Source organism: Triturus cristatus, chromosome 5_1, assembly GCF_964204655.1.
Source record: "Triturus cristatus chromosome 5_1, aTriCri1.1, whole genome shotgun sequence".
Lineage (NCBI taxonomy): Eukaryota > Metazoa > Chordata > Amphibia > Caudata > Salamandridae > Triturus > Triturus cristatus.
Window position 1 is genome coordinate 580,028,410 of NC_140587.1, and position 18,691 is coordinate 580,047,100.

At 43.8% G+C, this 18,691-nt stretch overlaps 1 protein-coding gene across 2 annotated transcripts in view; it reads right to left on the reverse strand.

Annotated features, from left to right (window-relative positions):
- MCMDC2 (minichromosome maintenance domain containing 2) overlaps positions 1-18,691 on the reverse strand; it is a 1,176,074-nt gene that overhangs the window by 389,678 nt on the left and 767,705 nt on the right. For both annotated transcript variants that reach the window (XM_085604114.1, XM_085604113.1), the window contains one exon: positions 15,236-15,402. In XM_085604114.1, the coding sequence (XP_085460240.1) occupies positions 15,236-15,402 (167 nt within the window). The remainder of the gene's footprint in view (positions 1-15,235; positions 15,403-18,691) is intronic.

The window sequence follows — 18,691 nt, forward strand, 5'->3', positions numbered from 1 at the left end:
GCACCGTGCGTGTACAGTACGCGCACGGTGAAAAACCTTAAAAAAAAAAAAACAAATACATAACTTAGCATTTCAAAAACCGTACAAATTCACTGAAAAAACCATAGGTTTCACACACGCTATAGTTATGAATTAGCATTTAAAAAACCTTGCAAATTCCCTTAAAAAACCATAGGTTTCACACGTTATAGTTAGCTGGACATTTCACTCGTGAAAAACCATTGAAATTCCCCCGTTATAGTTAGTGTAGGCAACTACAACTCACGCGACCGCAATCCTCTGCTGATGACGTCAGATATTACATCACTGATGACATATGTGTCTTTCTGAAAAAAAAATATTTGTAATATATGTATAGCTAAAAATTAATGGAAGAAGACATGGGTAAATAAGTGTCTAAATACAGTGATGTAATATCTGACGTCATCAGCAGAGGATTGCGGTTGCGTGAGTTATAGTTGCCTGCACTCTAAAAGGGGAGTGCTCTCCAACAATCATGCTGCTACAGACGTTTTTGCCCGTGAACAAGAAGAGAAGTCTTCGAAACGCGTTGGGCCACATTAATGAAAGAAAGGAAAATAAAATGCTGGTTGCATTCAAATACTGCTCTGGAGTGCGTCTTCGAATGCAGGAACTTTGAAATAAAAAATATTTGACGGCGATTCCAGTCGTGAAGACTGCACCACTCGTAAATCAAGAGGCCACACAGACACAGAACTACTCGCAGCCTGTGCAAGGGAGAGCAGCTTGGCTTATCTAATTAACCGGACGTTATTTCCCTGAAGCCCACTGTGGGCCAAGAAATAATAAAAGGAAAATAAAACGACAAAGAATCTCAAGCAGCATACAAGCCACTTCGGAAAAGGAGGCACTTTGTACCACACACCCCAGCATGCAACACAATAGTGAATAACAATAACCCCATCTATGGGCGATGTCATCAGGTGCATCAAAAGGGGAGTGCTCTCCAATAATCATGCTGCTACAGACGTTTTTGCCCGTGAACAAGAAGAGAAGTCTTCAAAACGCGTTGGGCCACATTAATGAAAGAAAGGAAAATAAAATGCTGGTTGCCTTCAAATACTGCTCTGGAGTGCGTCTTCGAATGCAGGAACTTTGAAATAATATATATATATATATATATATATAGTTATTAACAAATCTGTAAATGACAGATCTGAGAACCTAACCAAAGGGAAGGGCTTCCGCTAAATGTGCGAAATAACACCCCAAATCTAAGAAGAGAAAATTCTCTTCTTGAGTCCCCTCACTCACCAAGGGTTGCCCCTAAGTGACATGCTTCATCGTTGGGGCCATCCCAGACAGCTACTGTCTGGGGCGTGCTGCAACTTGCGGTACTACGTAGGAGCACTTTTTGTAAAAAAATGTGTAGTGCAGTGTTGGGGGGAGTGGTGATGGTGGTGCTTAAAATACCTAGCTAGTGAGTAATTAATTTATTCCTGCTCCTAGTTGGTATGGATAAAAAGGGGTTAATAGTAGGGAGGAAGTGTAACTGTTCCGTGTATACTATCCCTAGTATTTGGTCGACATGTTTCGAGGTGTCCCCTAAACCTCTTCTTCCTGACCACATGGGGACCAGCCCCATGCGTACCACTACGTGAGAAAAACAATCCTATACTAAAGAAATAATATAATAAAGGACAGATGCACACCTAATGTGTGAGCACCAACATTAAATACATACGGTTGAAATCAGAGTCGTAGTATCTGTTCAAGGAGATAAAGTGACAAAGAGATTAGTACATATTGCCTACCCACCTCTCACGTGGGCAGGTCCAAACCATATACAGTGCTTAAATCAATGTGTTCCTCTATAGTTTGTGTCGGTGCCCTTAGTAGTAAAATATTTAATAAGTGCTTGCATCCAATGTGACACCTTGGAACACATCGGACTACTCTATTGTGAGAAAGCATGGTTATATATATATAAACATACACACGTGTGTGTTTAGAAAAGTATATATGCATATACAGTAATAAATATTATTACATAAATTAATTTAAATCGAGTGACCTCACAACTGAGACACAGACACACCTCATCATGTAATAACTACACGTCATGGGCCAGGGTAGGCATTTCACACGGTGGTTTGCGGCCTCGCTTAGGCAACATGCGGCGGTCAGCCTAGACCCACTCTGGCACAACTGGGAGCAGGACTTGGGCCGCCAATTCTCAGACGCTGAGTGGGCTCTGGTATTGGAAAGCCCAGTGCGCATCCCCAGAAACATGCGGTTTCGGCAAATTCAATACTACATTACTCAGAGAGCATATCTCACCACCGCTAAATTTAACTGGTACTTTAACCGCACAGACTCTGCCTGCCCAAGATGTGCCACCATCGATGTTGACCTGCTACACATGCTTTGGGACTGCACTCATCTTCACACATACTGGAAGGAGGTGGCGGATGCACTGTTCGCCTGTACTGAGCGCGTGATACCCTTTGAGTGGCCGACATTCTACACCAATACCGCAGAACCTGCAGTAACAAAGTATCTTCCAGATTCCTAGATTTAGGGACAATGATAGCCAACAGGTAAATTACTAGGAGATGGAAGGCACCAGACCCTCCGCATGTACAGGCGTGGTGCCACTCTATGCTTGCATGAGCCAAAGCAGAGAGTATCGCAGTCAGGAGCAAAGACATTATGGGCCTAAAAAGGTCCCTATAGCTACGAGTTGGAACCTAATGTTGACTCAATTGTAGCGGATTATGGGAGATGTAGGGGGGAGACTTCCAGGGACTGACCTAGCAGACTGATAGCAAATGCACGCACTGCAGCACTAGACTAACTGAGACACCGGATCAACTGCCATAGGTGGCACATATAGGCACATGCAAACACGACACCGATTGGTGGGTGAGCACGCATATAGCGGTCATACAAAAAACGTGTAAGAATCCATATAGGGGAACCGATGGGGTGCACTGAGACTGTTTTGTTTTTAGAGACCCCGTTATGTTTTTAGTTGTCCCCACATGGTTGCAGCCAGTCATCACATGCCACGAGACAAGTAATAACAGTAGACTGTGACTAAGGGAAATTCGCACACGCCTACATAGGTACTATAGCACATCATAAGATTATCCTACCTATTGCACTTAGGTAACGCCTACTCTACAAATCAGCACAGTACTGATGTCATTGGATTATGCGTTATGCTTTTCCCATGAGATGTGATGTATGTATGGTAATCTGTTGATAACTTTGAAAACCTAATAAAAATATATTTCAACAAAAAAAATTATATCAATTAATTTAATTTACATTATATTAATGTTATATATTAAAATATTTAAGATTTACTATTTTAAACTATATTTATATTTTTGTAAACAATATTTTCGCATGTTTTTTAAAGAAATTAGAGTGAAACGATATTTTATTTTCGATATTTTGGTATTTACCATTATAAGTATAGGGACTGTAAACTATATTTTTGAAACACGATATTCTGTCAGTGATCCGTTCATGCACAAAATCACAACTACTGTTTTATTGGTGTTGACCTTGAGACAGCTGGCTTTCATCCAGTTAGTGACTTCGATCTTGCAGGCAGTGAACCTGTTTCTTGTGTTGGGGGTCTTGTCCAAGAGGGAGAGTATGAGTTGTGTGTCATCTGAGTAGGAGAGAATGTTGATTTTGTGTGCACGGTTGACATTGGCCAGAGGGATCATGTATGTGCTGGAGAGAATGGGGCTGAACGATGAGCCTTGAGACTGTCCGCATATGAGTTTGCAGGCTTCCGAGGAGTAAGGTGTCAGGCTGATAGCTTATGTTATATCCGTTAAGAAGGAGCAGATAAAGCTGAGAGTAGGTACTTGGATTCGATGTCAATCTCGTGCAGGCACCTGTTGAGGATTGGATGTGAGACTGTGTCAAATGCTGCAGAAAGGTCCATGAGAATGAGGGCTACCATATCTCCTCTGTCAAGGATCATGTGGATGTTGTCTGTGGTAGCAGTAAGTGCTGTTTCTGTACTGTGGTTGGGCCTGAACTCGGTTTGTCTGGTATCAAGGAGCTGGTGATTGCTGAGGTGGTCGGTGAGGCATTGGTTGATTAGTATTTCTAAGGCCTTTGTCGGGTATGGTAGGAAAGAGACAGGTCGGCAGTAGGAAAGCGTGGCTGGGTCAGCGGATGGTTTCTTGAGCAGGGGCACAACAGTGGCATGTTTCCATGTGTCCAAGAATTTGGCTGATTCCATGGAGGCGTTGAGGATGGGAGTTGGTGCTTATCTGATCGGTAGGAGTCCTTTGATGAAGGCGTAGTGAGGGCAAGGGTCAGATGGAGCTCCTGAGTGTATGATCTGCATTGTGGCAGCAATTTCAACTGTAATGATGGCAGGCCATGAGTTCAGGGTTTGTTCATTTGTTGTGATGGGAAGTTGTGTTGTGATGGTGATGGGTTCCGGTTGTGAGTCAAAGTTGCTCTATATGGAGGTGATTTTGTTACAGAAGAATCCAAGGAGATGTGTACAAAGGTCTTGTGAGGGGGATATGTTGCTGGAGGTGGCAGGAGGCACAATGAAATCTTTGATGATGGCAAATATTTCCTTGCTGCTGTTAGTAGTGGCATCGATGCATCTGCTGTGCGCTTTGTGTTCCGTATCTGCTTTTGGTGTAGTCTTAGGGCTGAATTAAAGATGTTTTCTGCGGTGTCTCGATTTTTTTTTCTCCATTTGCGCTCCAGTTGCTTGCAGTGGCATTTCGTCAGCCTTAGTTGCTCTGTGTACTAGCTGGCCTGTGGTTGGGCCCTTGCGTTGATTTACGCTTGAGAGGAGCAAGGGTGACGGCACATGCGGTAATCCTGCGGTTGAGGTTTTTGATGGATTTCAGCAAGTCAATGGTGTGCTCCGGCCGGTGCTTGGAGGGGGAGGAAGCTCACTTCTCTTCTGAGATGCTTTTCCAGCTGCGGCGGATGGTTCCCATGGTGGTAGATTTGAGATGGTGTGGTATGGGTATGCTGAAACTGATGAGGATGTGGTCTAGCCAAGTCAAAGTTGCTGGTTTGTCAACTGTGATGCTGCTGATTGAGAAGAAACAGGTGTCCAGAGGTGTGGGTGGGTTCAGTAACTTCCTGGGTGAGACAAAGATTTCCGAGGATTTCTAGAAGGGCCACAGATTATAGGTTGGTGCGGTCTTCTAGGTGAAAGTTAAGGTAATTGAGGAGGATAAAGGTGCTTCCGTGTTTCCATGAGAAAGAACAGGTCCCGAGCATGATCGTGCAGTAGGTCCCATATCTCTGTGGCATATTTGGTGAGAGAGCGGGTGTTGAGGAGCATGGAAAAGAGAACATTGTCTTGTTTGGATTGTGCGAGTGTGAGGCTGGTTTGTGTGTGTCTGAATGAGGTGCTCGGTGCTGTTGGTGTGTGAGTGGGGAGTGTGAGGTGAGGTGAGGGAGAGTGAGAACGCCTGTGAACACTCCTTCTGTGCTGTGTGGTGCAGCGCGGCAGCAGTGTAATGAGTGGCGGCCAGTGTTAAAAGCATGGAGGAGTGCAGCAGGATATAAGTGGGTAGTGGGACAACCAGACTTCCTTGCGCTTAGGCACAGACAGGCTTGGCTTTGCCATGCCAGAGGCATGTCAGCACTGATCGACTATGGTCAATCCAGCAATGTCACTTCTTGTGCAGATGGGCGATATGAAATGAGGAGTAAAGAAGCCCTACATATTTCAATTAGTTTGCTTTTAAATAAAAATAGTGAACCAAGTGTGATGTCATTTTGCTAATTGTTTTTGGAACTCATCTGAGAAACATTAATATGATTTTTCACAGTCTGTTCCATAGATGTCTTCTATTTCCTCTACAGATTTGTAAATATATTTCTGTAGATTTTTATACAAGTTTCTGAAGATTTGATTTTTGCTGCCAAATAATTAATCATGTTACGCAGGACTAAATGGTATCCCTCACCTTTTTGGAAATAATAAAAAAAATATGAATATAGAGAGGGTTGAATGGTTGATGAGTAAGATTGCCATATAGTAAGTCACTCCTCTAAGTCAGTGGTCAATCAAATGAATGGGATTTGTAGAGTGCCGTTTTTCACCAACGAGGGTATCCAGGCACTGGAGGTTTCTGCTGCTGGATGGAATCAGTCAAACAGCTATGTCTTCGGATCCTTTCTCAATTCCTGCAGGGAGGGGGCAGTCCGGAGGTGGAGGGGAGGCTGTTCCAGGTCTTTGTGGCCAGGTGGGATAAAGTGCATCTGTCGCTCTTGCTCCGGCGGATGCGAGGTGTCTGGATGAGGGAGAGGGAGGCTGGAGGACTGGTGGAAGTTCAAACGGTGAACGATGTAGGCCAGTCCCTGATTGTGCAGGGCCTTATAGGTGTGGGTGAGCATCTTGAATTGACAACTCTTGTGGACAGGGAGCCAGTGGAGTTTCTTGCGGTGTGGGGTGATGTCTGCCTGTCTGGGGAGATCGAGGATGAGTCTGGTAGCTGAGTTCTGTATGGTCTGTAGTCTCTTTAGTAGGTGTAAAGGGATTCCAATGTAGAATGTGTTTAAGTAGTGCAGGTGGCTGGTGATGAGCGCCTGGGTGAAGGTGCATCTAGTGCTGGCTGGGAGCAAATTGAAGACTTTTCAGAACATGCGGGGAGTGAGAAAACAGGTTCAGGATACTGCGTTGATCTGGTTTCTCATGGTGACTTTGCTGCCCTATATGATGCTGAAGTTCCTGGTGTGTTCTGTGGATGTGGGTGAAGGTCCCAGTTCTGCAGGCCACGGGTATGTGTTGTTCCCGAAGATGAGTACCTCCATTTTGCCAGTGTTGAGTTTGAGGCAGTTGTTTTGCACCAGTGGAAGATGCTGGTCATGCACAAGTGGAAGTTGGCTTTGGTGGTGGAGGGGTCTGTGAATAGAGAGAGGATAAGCTGGGTGTCGTATGCATATATGATGCTCAGTCCATGGGTCCTAACAATGCTGACCAGTGGGGTCATGTAGGGGTTGAACAGGGTGGGGCTGAGAGAGGACCCTTGGCCCAGTTAGCAGTGGTGTTGAAACAATTTTCAGAACAGGAGTGGTGGTGATTGATGCCATCTCAAAGTTAAAGGGGGTTGTAAAAATCCAAATCGTACTTAAGAGCGAATGTACTCTGTGAGCAAAATTCGAGTGCTGGAAGTGGAGTAGAGGGAACTAATTTTTGCAAATATACTGCTAAACATGAAGTATTAGGATACAGCCATTTATAAGTACCATGCTACTTAGATCTTGCCTCTTTCGCAGTTAAAGATTGTCCACTGGAATTCCAAATCAGCTTTAACTGAGGAAGAGCAGGTTCTTAAAAGCTTTTAGCAGTTTTCGAAGGTTTGCTTTTAAGACAGACCTAGAGAACCATGGTGTCTTAACAAAAAGTGGCACTGTGTTGTAAGCTTTTTGCCTTCAGGTGGATAGATTCTCATAAACCATGGCTATGGTCTATGTAAATATTTAAATTTGGATAAGGTTGGCGCAGCCCTACTTCTAGATTCTTTCACTTGCCTTCACGGGTATTAGGTCAGTCAATCATAAAACCACCCTATCAGGTTACACATGCAGACAACTAAATGTCATTCACATGAAAGACTAGGGTGCAGTGGAGCTGATAAAGAAATTTTATCTTCCCCTTTTTTCTTGTAAAGGAATATTTCCATTCAATAGACTTCATCACAAAGATGTGGCAAAATGTAATCAAGGGTATTTTCTATTGCCACTGTGATGTGGCATTCTGCAGCATGCATAGAAAGAGAAAATCACCTCTTGTGATTGTTTTTGTGCAGGAAGGTGTCCCTAAATGGGAAGATATAACTGGTTCAAGTTTGGTGTCTCTGGAATAATAATTTAAAATCACAACTTATGGTCGGATTTTAAATAGCAATTCTGAAAATGCCACTTTTAAAAAGCTGACATGTTCTTCCTTTAGTCATTTGGTGCCGGCTGCCTGACTCTGATCACATGACTGGGTTGGCTGACAGTTGGGCTTTGTGTATTCCCCCTAGACAGCTATACACAATGAGAGCTTAGGTGTGACTTGATGGCCCATCCTGGCAAGATGGGAGGGAGGAGCTGGACCCAGCCTCACTTACACCTGAATAGGCTGTGTCATATCCCCACCTAAAGGGCTGCATACCCCCTTGTAGTGAGCCTGAAACCAATGCAGGAAGGAAAGACCTCTGTGCACTTCAAAGGCCTGTATTTGAAGTCTCCCCCACTTCAAAGGCACAACTGGGTATAAGTATTGGTCATCTGAGACCACCACTTCAGTAAACTTCCAGACCTGTGAAGACTCTGCCAGAAAGAGGGGATGCTGTGCTTCTGAAGGGACTGCCACTCTGCCGGATTGCTGCTTTGTTGGACTCTTGCTTTGCTGTGCTGATCTGCTGGACTGCTGCCCCCCTTCATTGATGAGAAGGACTGGACATGCATCACTTAAACCCAAAGTGACTTCTAGGCCTAGATAAAAGACTTCCAACCAGCCAGCTTCTGCACCTAGACTCTGCCATCTATGAGTCTGCCCTGACAAGTCGTGCCACCGCAGTCCTGGACACTTAGAAATGGGCCTAAGGTGTATCCCTAGCTGAACCAACCGATCCTGTGCTGAGAGACGCATCCCCAAGCAGAACTTTTTGCATCACCCCGGCTGAGCGGCGCACCTTCAAGCAGAACTGATGCATGGATCAGGTCTGTCACATAATACTCGCATTGCTGCAGCCTCCCGCATCGTGGACCGAAGCATCACCTTTGGCAGGATCCTCGACATGGACGCATCAGGACCTCGCACCACAGCCTCGTCAACACTTCGGAACTGATGCATCACCTCTGTAGCGATGCATCTTTGACGCAAGCACTCTGCAACCAGGATTAAGGTACTTTGGTTCAGTGGGCCCAACTGGAAGGAAGCCAGGAAGAGGGGATGCTGTGCTACGGAATGGACTGCCACTCTGCCAGATTGCTGCTTTGTTGGACTCTTGCTTTGCTGTCCTGACCTGCTGGACTGCTGTCCTCCTGCCTTGATGAGAAAGACTGGACATGCATCACTTAAACATAGAGTGACTTCTAGGCCTAGATGGCTGCCTCCTGATCTGAAGTCTCAGGAACATAAAAGAATTCCAACCAGCCTGCTTCGGCACCTAGACTCTGCCATCTATGAGTCTGCCCTGACAAGTTGTGCCACCGCAGTCCTGGACCCTTGGAAATGGGCCTAAGGTGTATCTTTAGCTGAACCGACGCATCCTGTGCTGAGAGACGCATCCCCAAGCAGAACTGATGCATCACCCCGGCTGAGCGGCGCACCTTCAAGCAGAACTGATGCATGGATCAGGTCTGTCGCATAATACTCGCATCGCTGCAGCCTCCCGTATCGGGGACCGATGCATCCATCGCTTTTGGTGCAAGCTCCTCGCATACCAGATCTTTGCTTCGCAGCTTTACTGCTCATTGGAATCGATGCATCGCTCCTGCCGCGCCGCACATCCTCAACACCGGACTTTGCATCGCAAGCCCTGTGGACAGGATCCTCGACATGGACGCATCAGGACCTCGCACCATAGCCTCGTCACACTTCGGAACTGATGTATCACCTCTGTAGCGATGCATCTTTGACGCAAGCACTCTGCAACCAGGATTAAGGTACCTTGGTTCAGTGGGCCCAACTGGATCCATGCAGCCAGCCCACACTCCATCCCGGTTGGCCTGAACTTTTGACTTTGTCCTAGTCCGGTGCGACCAGATGTCCCAAATAGTGCTTTTTGATTTTTGGTGCTATTTTTACCTAAAAACCTTGAAATTCAATATCTCGAGTTCTTATCGGATTTCTTCCGCTCTGGTCTTGTTTTATTTATTAAATTAAGCTCTATTTTTCTAACCTGGTGTGGAATCTTTTTTAGTGGTGTTTTCACTGTCTTACTGTTTAAAGTGTTTCACAAATACTTTACACATTGCCTCTAAAGTTAAGCCTGACTGCTCTGTGCCAAAAACCAGAGGATGAGCACAGGTTAATTTATGGTTTGCCTACTTCTTACCCTGACTAGGATTGTGGTTGCTACTTGACTTTGGCTCATACCTCAGTCAACCAACAACCACATTTTTAACAGTAATGCAGACTTGAAGCACCAAGAACCAACCCCTAACAAGAATTTGATCACTGCTTAATATCACAACTAAAGGAAACACACTGGCATTTATTTAGAGCACTTGCTATACAGGCAAGAAAAGCCCAATAGTAGAAATAAAGTTTCTATGGAGTTCTGTCTCCCAGTAAAAACAAACAAATTTAGATAAAAAACAGGCATAATGCACAGTAACGTAGCTAAAGCCTCCTTTTGCGTATTTGTATCTGTCGTTTGTAAGAAAATAATTTACTTACCTTTAACTGCAGTTCTACAGTATAGGTATCTTCCATAGATTTACATGCTTGAATCATTCCCCGTTGTCGAAGTGGGAGTCCCACTTTACCATATTAAAGCAGTATGTATCACTTTCACAGGCTACACTGACAATGAAAAAGTCAGTTTCATAGCCTATCTATGTCTTTTTAAAAAAATGGCCAAACTTGAACTATAACCAATCAGGTGACTGCACCCTCTAGAACAATTATTATTATTTTTTTTAGTTTGAGGGCCAGTTCCTAGAGCATTCGTTGCATGTCTTGTGACATAAAGTCTTTGTCTTGGACAGTATCTAGTGTTGCGGCCCAGGAACACTATCTTCTTGGATGGAGGAGATGATGATCTTTGATAATTCAGAAGGAGACCTAGTTTGGGAAGCAACTTTAGGCAAGCCTTTGTGGCCTTAGATGTTTGAAATACCGTTGATGCTTTTCTCAAACAGTTGTCAAAGTAGGGGACTACCTGATGACCGTCCTTCCTTAAAAAAGCTGCCACAGGGCTTGGCAGTAGGTAAAAATGCTGGAAGCTGATCCGAAGTCAAATGAGAGAATTTTGATGCGTGGGTGGGAATGGAGAAGTATGAATCCTGTAAATTCAGAACTGCAATGTGGTGTTGGAGAGGGTGACCACGTAAAAGTATTGTTTTCGGAAATACTTTTTTAATTTCAGAAGTCTATGATGGATTGCCACTCCTTTGTTTTCATGTCTATGAGGAAAAATCAAGATAAGAAGCCCTTTCCTTGCTTATAATATGGACCTTCCTCTATGCCACCTTTGATTAGCGTAGCTAGAACTCCGAAGCAGATAAAGATGATGTGGGCGCCCTCGTTTTGGTGGGGTGGTGGGTGAAATCAGGGTGAACTCTAACATCTGACCATATGTGATGATCTCCAGGACTTATTTGTCTGATGCTATTTTCCGCCATAGCTGACAAAAGTTTTGGAATTGTTTCTCCCACAGGACAGCGTAAGCAGCACAAGAACGTTGTCATTGTAGGTAAGCTAGCCTAATGCTTTTGAGAGGGTTGATAAGTCTGATACCTCTCGTTCATTGCTGACTAGGTCGGTTATCTTTCAGATTTTTCCGCTTTGGGATTCTCCTTTTCGTAGCTATTTCCGACAGATCACTTGTTGGGGTTGTGAATAAGCTGTTGTTTAGAACACCACGGACATTTTACCATACTTGGAGTACATTTAATATCTCACAGCGCCCGTTCCATCATGGTGTCTCTCCAGGTTAGACAACTTTTGACAGTTTTCAGTGTCACTGTGCACTACGTATTTATCACAGGCTTTCCTGTTTCCGGTTGTGTGGAGAACCGTTTACGCGATTGTTGGCGCAGAACACTCTTCAGCTGTTTAATGGTAAGCAGTTTCATATGCGGCAGGCAGTTTGTTCTGTTCTGGCATTTTTAGATGATCTGTTCATGTTGAACTATGTGTGTTTTTTGCAGTAACTTTTAAGCGTAGAGGCTACTGGCATTACCCGTGTCTTCAGGACACCGACGTATCGTTTTCTGATTCAAGCACGACAGTCGCCTGTGAAGGTAATTTCTGGCAACTTAGAGTTCGCATATTTGTCACGATTATCTTTGTATTGTATTTACCTCCCTCTTGGTTTCATGACAGGGGAACGATGGCATGAAGCCAGCAGTTACTGTCTAGTGAGTCTTTGAGGTGTCACAACGTGGGTCCTGTCCACGTGCAGAGAGGTAGGGCGCTTCACCATTCAACGGTTTATCTTCATTGTGTGATCCACGTCTTTCTGATTAGTGGATGCGATTTATATTTCCACGGACAGTACCACAGAGACTTTAACTCCAGTCTTGGAAGATCTTGACAGTCATTTCGTAAGTGCATTGTTAGTTCACCATGGATATTGAGTTTACTGGACATATTATGGGTGCAGTGTTTTGCTTTTGAGCACTTATTTCTAAATTGTGATTAAGGTGCTAGATTTGCCCACGCATCTTGCATTGTCGGTGGCACGAGGTGTACTTTTTTCTTGTCTCCACTATGTATTCTTGTTCATGGGGCTTGCCACTCTTTTCACAGATTCGTTTTTTCATTTGTTGCCATGTTTATGTGCATCTTTGGTGCAGAACTATTTATCCCTGTACATTGAACATGAATCTTTGTCTGTTGTGTACATTTTTTTAATTGTTTCCTCCTTTTCACAGAGGCCCCTGAAGAAGGGATTTGATAATCCAGAAAAGCATTGGGTATATAATTAAATGGAGACTTGTTATTTATGTTTATCTATGTACAATGTCATGTTCATGTTATACTGAAGTTTGTGCCATTGTGTATTTAAATGTGGTTTGAAAGCAACAATTTTCTTAAAGAATAACAAGCCACATAAAGTCCAAAATATAAGTGTCTAACAATCACATATTTTTGTATAATTCCGCAGATTCTATATTGTATATTGAGTGTTCTTTTTTGAATGCGTGAGGAATTTTTTCACACGCTGTGCAATCAGAGATCGAGGGAAGATATATATTTGTTCATTCGTAGTTGAGGCCATTGTAGACGAACCATTGTAGATGAGGCTGTCGTCAATGACCATCGTAGACGACCTACATAGACAATCGTTGTAGATGAGGCCATCGTAGACAACCGTCACAGACAAACATCATAGATAAGGCCGTCATAGATGATTCCATCATAGATATGCCCATCGTAGATGAGGCAATCACAGTTGAGGCCGTTCGTAGATGAAGCCATCCTAGATGATGCCATCGTAGATAAGGCCATCATGGACGAGGCAGTCATTGGTGATGCAGTAATAGTCGACATGGTTGTGGTCGGGGACATTGTCATCATAATTGTTGCAAACGATGAGTTTGACGGCGGTTTTGACGTAGACGCCTCATTGTCAGGTTATGAGGATTTCCCTGATGTAGTGTCAGGGCTGAAGAGTTGCAGGGTTGGCCTCTGAGGAAGTTTTTCCAAATTCCTCTATGGTAAGTCTTTTTTTATGGCTTTTCTGGGTGCCTTCTGGAGATTCTTGGTGTTAACTCTCTCTTTGACTTCTCCTGTGAAGTCTAGGAATCCTCACTGTCCCCGTCAGAAGTGACAAATGTAAGTTTCTGTAGTCCCAATAATAGCCTCATCTCTATGAACATGAGAGTTTTGGAGGAAAAGGCTAGACATATTTTGTAGTCCATTACCTTGTTTTCTGCTGCTCTGACATATTAGTGCCAGGGTCAGAGAAATGAAACATGAAATATAATCTTTGATGATCCAAAAGAAGTAATAGCTGAAGAAAATGAGAAGAGCTCAGGGAGACTCCCTTTCGACGACATGCGGTAGAAAATGTGAGGGACTCAGACTCTATTGGGAGTGTTCTAGAGGGTGCTGTCGCCTGACTGGTTATGGTTCAAGTTTGCTTGTTTGTTAAAATGGACATAGATAGGCTATTAAACTGACTTTTTCATTGCCATTATAGTCTATGATAGTGATACATACTGCTTTATTATGGTTCAGTAGGACTCCAACTTCGACAATGGGGAATCATTCAACCATGTGAATCTATGACTGAAGAGGGAGTTGCAGGGTTGGCCTCTGAGGAAGTTTTCCAATTTTCTCTCTCTGTGGGAAGTGCCTTATCAAGATTCATGGTAAGTCTTTTTTATGGCTTTTCTGCGTGCCTTCTGGAGATCCTTGGTGTGAACTCTCCCTTTGACTTCTCCTGTGAGGTGCAGGAATCCTCACTGTCCCCATCAGAAGTGACAAATTTAAGTTTCTGTAGTCCCAATAATAGCCTCATCTCTATGAACATGAGAGTTTTTGAGGAAAAGGTTAGACATATTTTGTAGTCCATTACCTTGTTTTCTGCTGCTCTGACATATTAGTGCCAGGGTCAGAGAAATGAAACAAGAAATATTTGATGATCCAAAAGAAGTAATAGCTGAAGAAATTGAGAAGAGCTCAGGGAGACTCCCTTTCGACGACACGCGGTAGAAAATGTGAGGGACTCAGACTCTATTGGGAGTGTTCTAGAGGGTGCTGTCGCCTGACTGGTTATAGTTCAAGTTTGCTCGTTTGTTAAAATGGACATAGATAGGCTATTAAACTGACTTTTTCATTGCCATTATAGTCTATGATAGTGATACATACTGCTTTATTATGGTACCGTAGGACTCCCACTTCGACAATGGGGAATCTATGAAAGATCCAATACTGGAGAACCACTATTGTGCTGGAGGTAATGTGAATATTTGTTGGTTTTGTGATGTGATTTTATCTTGTGGCTGAAGCTCTAAAACTGCATCACTCAAGATGTTTTACATTAAACTCATAATGTGCATAAACAGTATAATTTTGGAAATCTTAATTCCATGAGCAGGCAGTACTTAATTTGAGCTGGGGGTTGCAGGCCGGGCCCACAGACACTCATTTTCAGGGGTTGGCACTTGTTTTTCCTGAACAATATTTGATACAGAGCAAGAGAGGGAAAAGAGAGGGGAAGCAAAAGATGGAAAAAACTGTGACAGTAGGATAAAGCAGGGATGAAAAAGAATTTGCAAAAGCGAGAAAAGGTGCAAGGAGTATCTGGTGGTAGATTAAAGAGGCGAGCACCAAGACTACGCAGCCTTTCTTTTCAACACCCTGACCTTCAATAGCAACGTCCACAGACTTCTGAACAAAACTCTGGATTCCTGCACTTTTTTTTATTTGATCAAATTAAGCACTGTATCCAAGATGGAAGGCAAATAACTCAAAAGCTCAAGAGGTTGTTAGCCAGACCCTCAAAGAAGGGTAGACCTCTTACGGGAGGCATATTGGTACAACTAATATAATGCAAAAAAAAGTACTGCACCAGTATTACACTTTTTGTACCATTTTACCAATTATATCGATATCCTTATATAAATGCCTTCTCGTAGAGGGACCCGTATCGACAAAAGACCAGAAACTGCATTCAACTGGAAAAGAAAGTTGCTGATCCATTTCTTCTCCGTATTTCTTCCCAGGAATAAATACAGTTGTACTTCGGCTCTCTAAAACTAATAAACAGCAAACAAGAACAGTGAAATAAAAAAATTGTTTTAATAGTTATCCTGTAATTCATTTTACTGTTTACATTTATGGTGATTACGATGATTAAATCAAAAGAATAGATAAGTACCTAGAATTCTGTACTACAAGAACTGTATTCGCAAGAAAGAACTGAAAATGAAAATTAAGGTATTTTGCGAAAGTGGATCGTCTTTTGTAAATATTTTTGTAGTTTTAGAATGCTTCTTAGTGCTTATACAACCTTTATAGTGACGTCTGTTTTAAACTTTTTGTGATAATCGATTTCAAATAAATTATAATAAGAGCAATAAACAAACAGAACACACTTTTTTATCAGTTGTAATTTTTGTTATGATTTATACAAAGCAAAGGTGAAAATAAACAATTTAACCCTTTCGGTGCTCATGACGGAGCGGTTCCGTCATGAGCAACGGTCGGCGTGTGCTCATGACAGAACCGCTCCGTCATGGCACCCACCCATGGGGGAAGCGCTGGCGCTCCCCCCATGGGCAGCCGATCTAGCCCCCACAGAGGGGGATGGCAGCTAAAGAGTTTCCTCTGCTACCCCCGACCCACCCCAGGCAATCCCATGATGTCAGCACGCACAGCGCACGCTGACGTCATCAGGAAGCCCTGGATGCGTTGGAAGCCATTTGCTTCCAGGCGTCCAGGCAACAAGGTAAGTGTTTGCTGCTCCGGTGGGGCGGGGGGTGATTTTTTGTACATTGAGGCATCGGGGGAGAAGAAAGAGTGTTTCCTTTCCCCTGATATCTCAATGCAGGGCATTCCTGCTGCACGATCGCACACAGCGTCGCAATCGTGCAGCAGGAATGCCCCCACTAGACACCAGGGATGTGTTTTTTATGTAAAGGAAGCAACCCCTTGGGGAAGGGTCGCTTCCTTAGGGGGCTATTTAATTAGAAGACTTTTCTGCCCCCCCCGCCTCCCCCGGGGACAGATCGCCTGATTTTTTTGCCGGTTCTGGCCCCAAGGAGAGCAGAAAAGCCCACTAGAGCCAGCAATATTTAAAATATAAAATGGAAGCGACCCCTTGTGCAAGGGTTACTTCCAGGGACCATTTTTTTTTTTAACGTGTATTGTGCCTCCCCTGTGGGCAGATCGGCAGGTTTATTTGACCTCTCTGCCCCCGGGGCGGGGGGGGGGGCAGAATACCCCACTAGACACCAGGGAGATCTTTATTTATTTAAAGGAAGCGACCCCTTGGGCAAGGGTCGCTTCCTTAGGGGGCACATTATTTTTTAGACTTTTCTGTCCCCCCTGGGGTCGCTTCCAGGGGGCATATTTTTTTATATGTGTATCTTGCACTCCCTGGAGGCAGAACGGCCTGTTTTTTTGGCCATTCTGCCCCCCCTGGGGGGGTGCAAAATACCCCACTAGGCACCAGGGATTTTGTTTTGTGTGTAATGGAAGAGATATGGTTGCTTCCAAGGGGGTAAAATGTGCTTAATGTTTTTTCTGCCCCTCCTGGGGACAGATCTGCCCCTTTTATTTGGCCTTTCTGCCCTAGGTGGGAGGGGGGAGGCAGAAAACCCTACTAGGCACCAGGGATTTATTTATTTGGCAAGGGGGCACATTTCTGTCTGCTGTTTTCTGCCCCACCTGGGGGACGGATCACCCTTGCAGACCTCACCCGATCCCTTGGGCAAGATCACCCCCCATTTTTCTCAGCCCTATTTGAAGGCCCATCTGGCAGATTGACTATTTGGGTAGTGTTATAATGTTAATTGTTTTATTTCTTGTGAATTGCAATTCTAATGCTTTATTTCTCCCTTTTTGTTCTAGTTCAAGGCTTTTGCTCTTTAGACTGTTCCAGGTTGCAGTTTCGTTACCGGTGATTCTGCTGTTTGTGCAGTTGCATGTGTTTGGTAAGAGACTTTTTTTGGACAATGTAAATGAGTTTCCTTTCTCTGCATGAATGTGTTTTTTGCAAATGGTGTAATAATAGCAATATGTTTGGCTTCTGTTTTTTGAGTGTCAAAAACATTTTGCATTTGTGCTCGATGTGTCTTTTGTTGTCTTGTGAGTAATTGGTTTTGTTTTTTTCTTTCTAGTGGGATATCGTTGGATTTTGCTGTCTCTCTGCAGAGTAGGTGCTGGTGAGTGTAGCTGTTTCTTCCAAGTGAATCATAGAGTTTTTGAGAATATAGATCTTTGTGATAAAGGTACACTTTTTTTTTACTTACTTATTTTGCACAGTGTTGGTTGTTGTTTACTTGTTTGTGCAGTCTCCTTTCTTAGTAAGGATAATGGCTAGCCGCAGGATTACTGCTCAGCAGGTTGTTGGTATGCTTTTTGAGTCTTCCTCTGACCATGGTTCTGCATCAGAGGCAGAGGAGGGAGGGGAAGATTCAGGCAGTGAGTTTTTTCTACACATGGAATCATCTGATGATGAAGCTACTCTCAGTGTGGATGAAGCTACTCTTAGTGCGGATGAAGTGCCTGTTTTATAGGAGGTCATTGATGTGCAGATAGTGCAGCAAGAGGCATCTGGGTTGCAGCCTGGGGCTGCAAGGCTTCCAGTTGGAAGTGATGACCTCTGGGATGCCCTAGGCATGGTGCAGCCGGCATTGCCAGACTTTACTGGTGTTTCAGGGTGTAGAGTGAATAGAGAAGTTATTTTCCCAATACATTTTTTTCAGTTGTTTACGGACAATGTATTTTTGGCAGAGATTGTTGAGTAGACTAATTTGTATGCCAAACAGTTTTTGAGGGACAACCGTGCCAGCCTTAGGCCACACTCTAGAGCTACCCGGTGGACTCCCACAAATCTGGAAGAGATGAAGAAGTTCTTGAGTTTAACTTTTTTGATGGGCTTGCTAAGGAACCCATCAATGCCTTCATATTGGTCTAATAGTCCGGCTATATTTCCGGCAGTCATGAGTCGTGATAGGTATTTGCTTCTGCTTCGGATGCAGCATTTTGTCGATAATGGTTTAGCATTGCCACAAGATCACCCTGAGTGTGACCGTCTTTTCAAGATTCAGCCTGTCCTTGATCACTTTGTAGATCGATTTTCTGAGATCTATGCTCCAGGGAAAGAAATAGCAGTGGATGAGTCTTTGGTCTTGTTCAAGGGCCGCTTGGTTTTTAGGCAATACATTCCTAGTAAGAGGGCACGCTATGGAATTAAGCTGTATATGCTGTGTGACAGTAGGACTGGATATGTCTCTAATTTCAGGGTGTACACCGGTAAGGAATCCAGGATTAACCCTCCTGGTTGTCCATCCACTTTTGGAGTGACTGAGAAAATTGTGT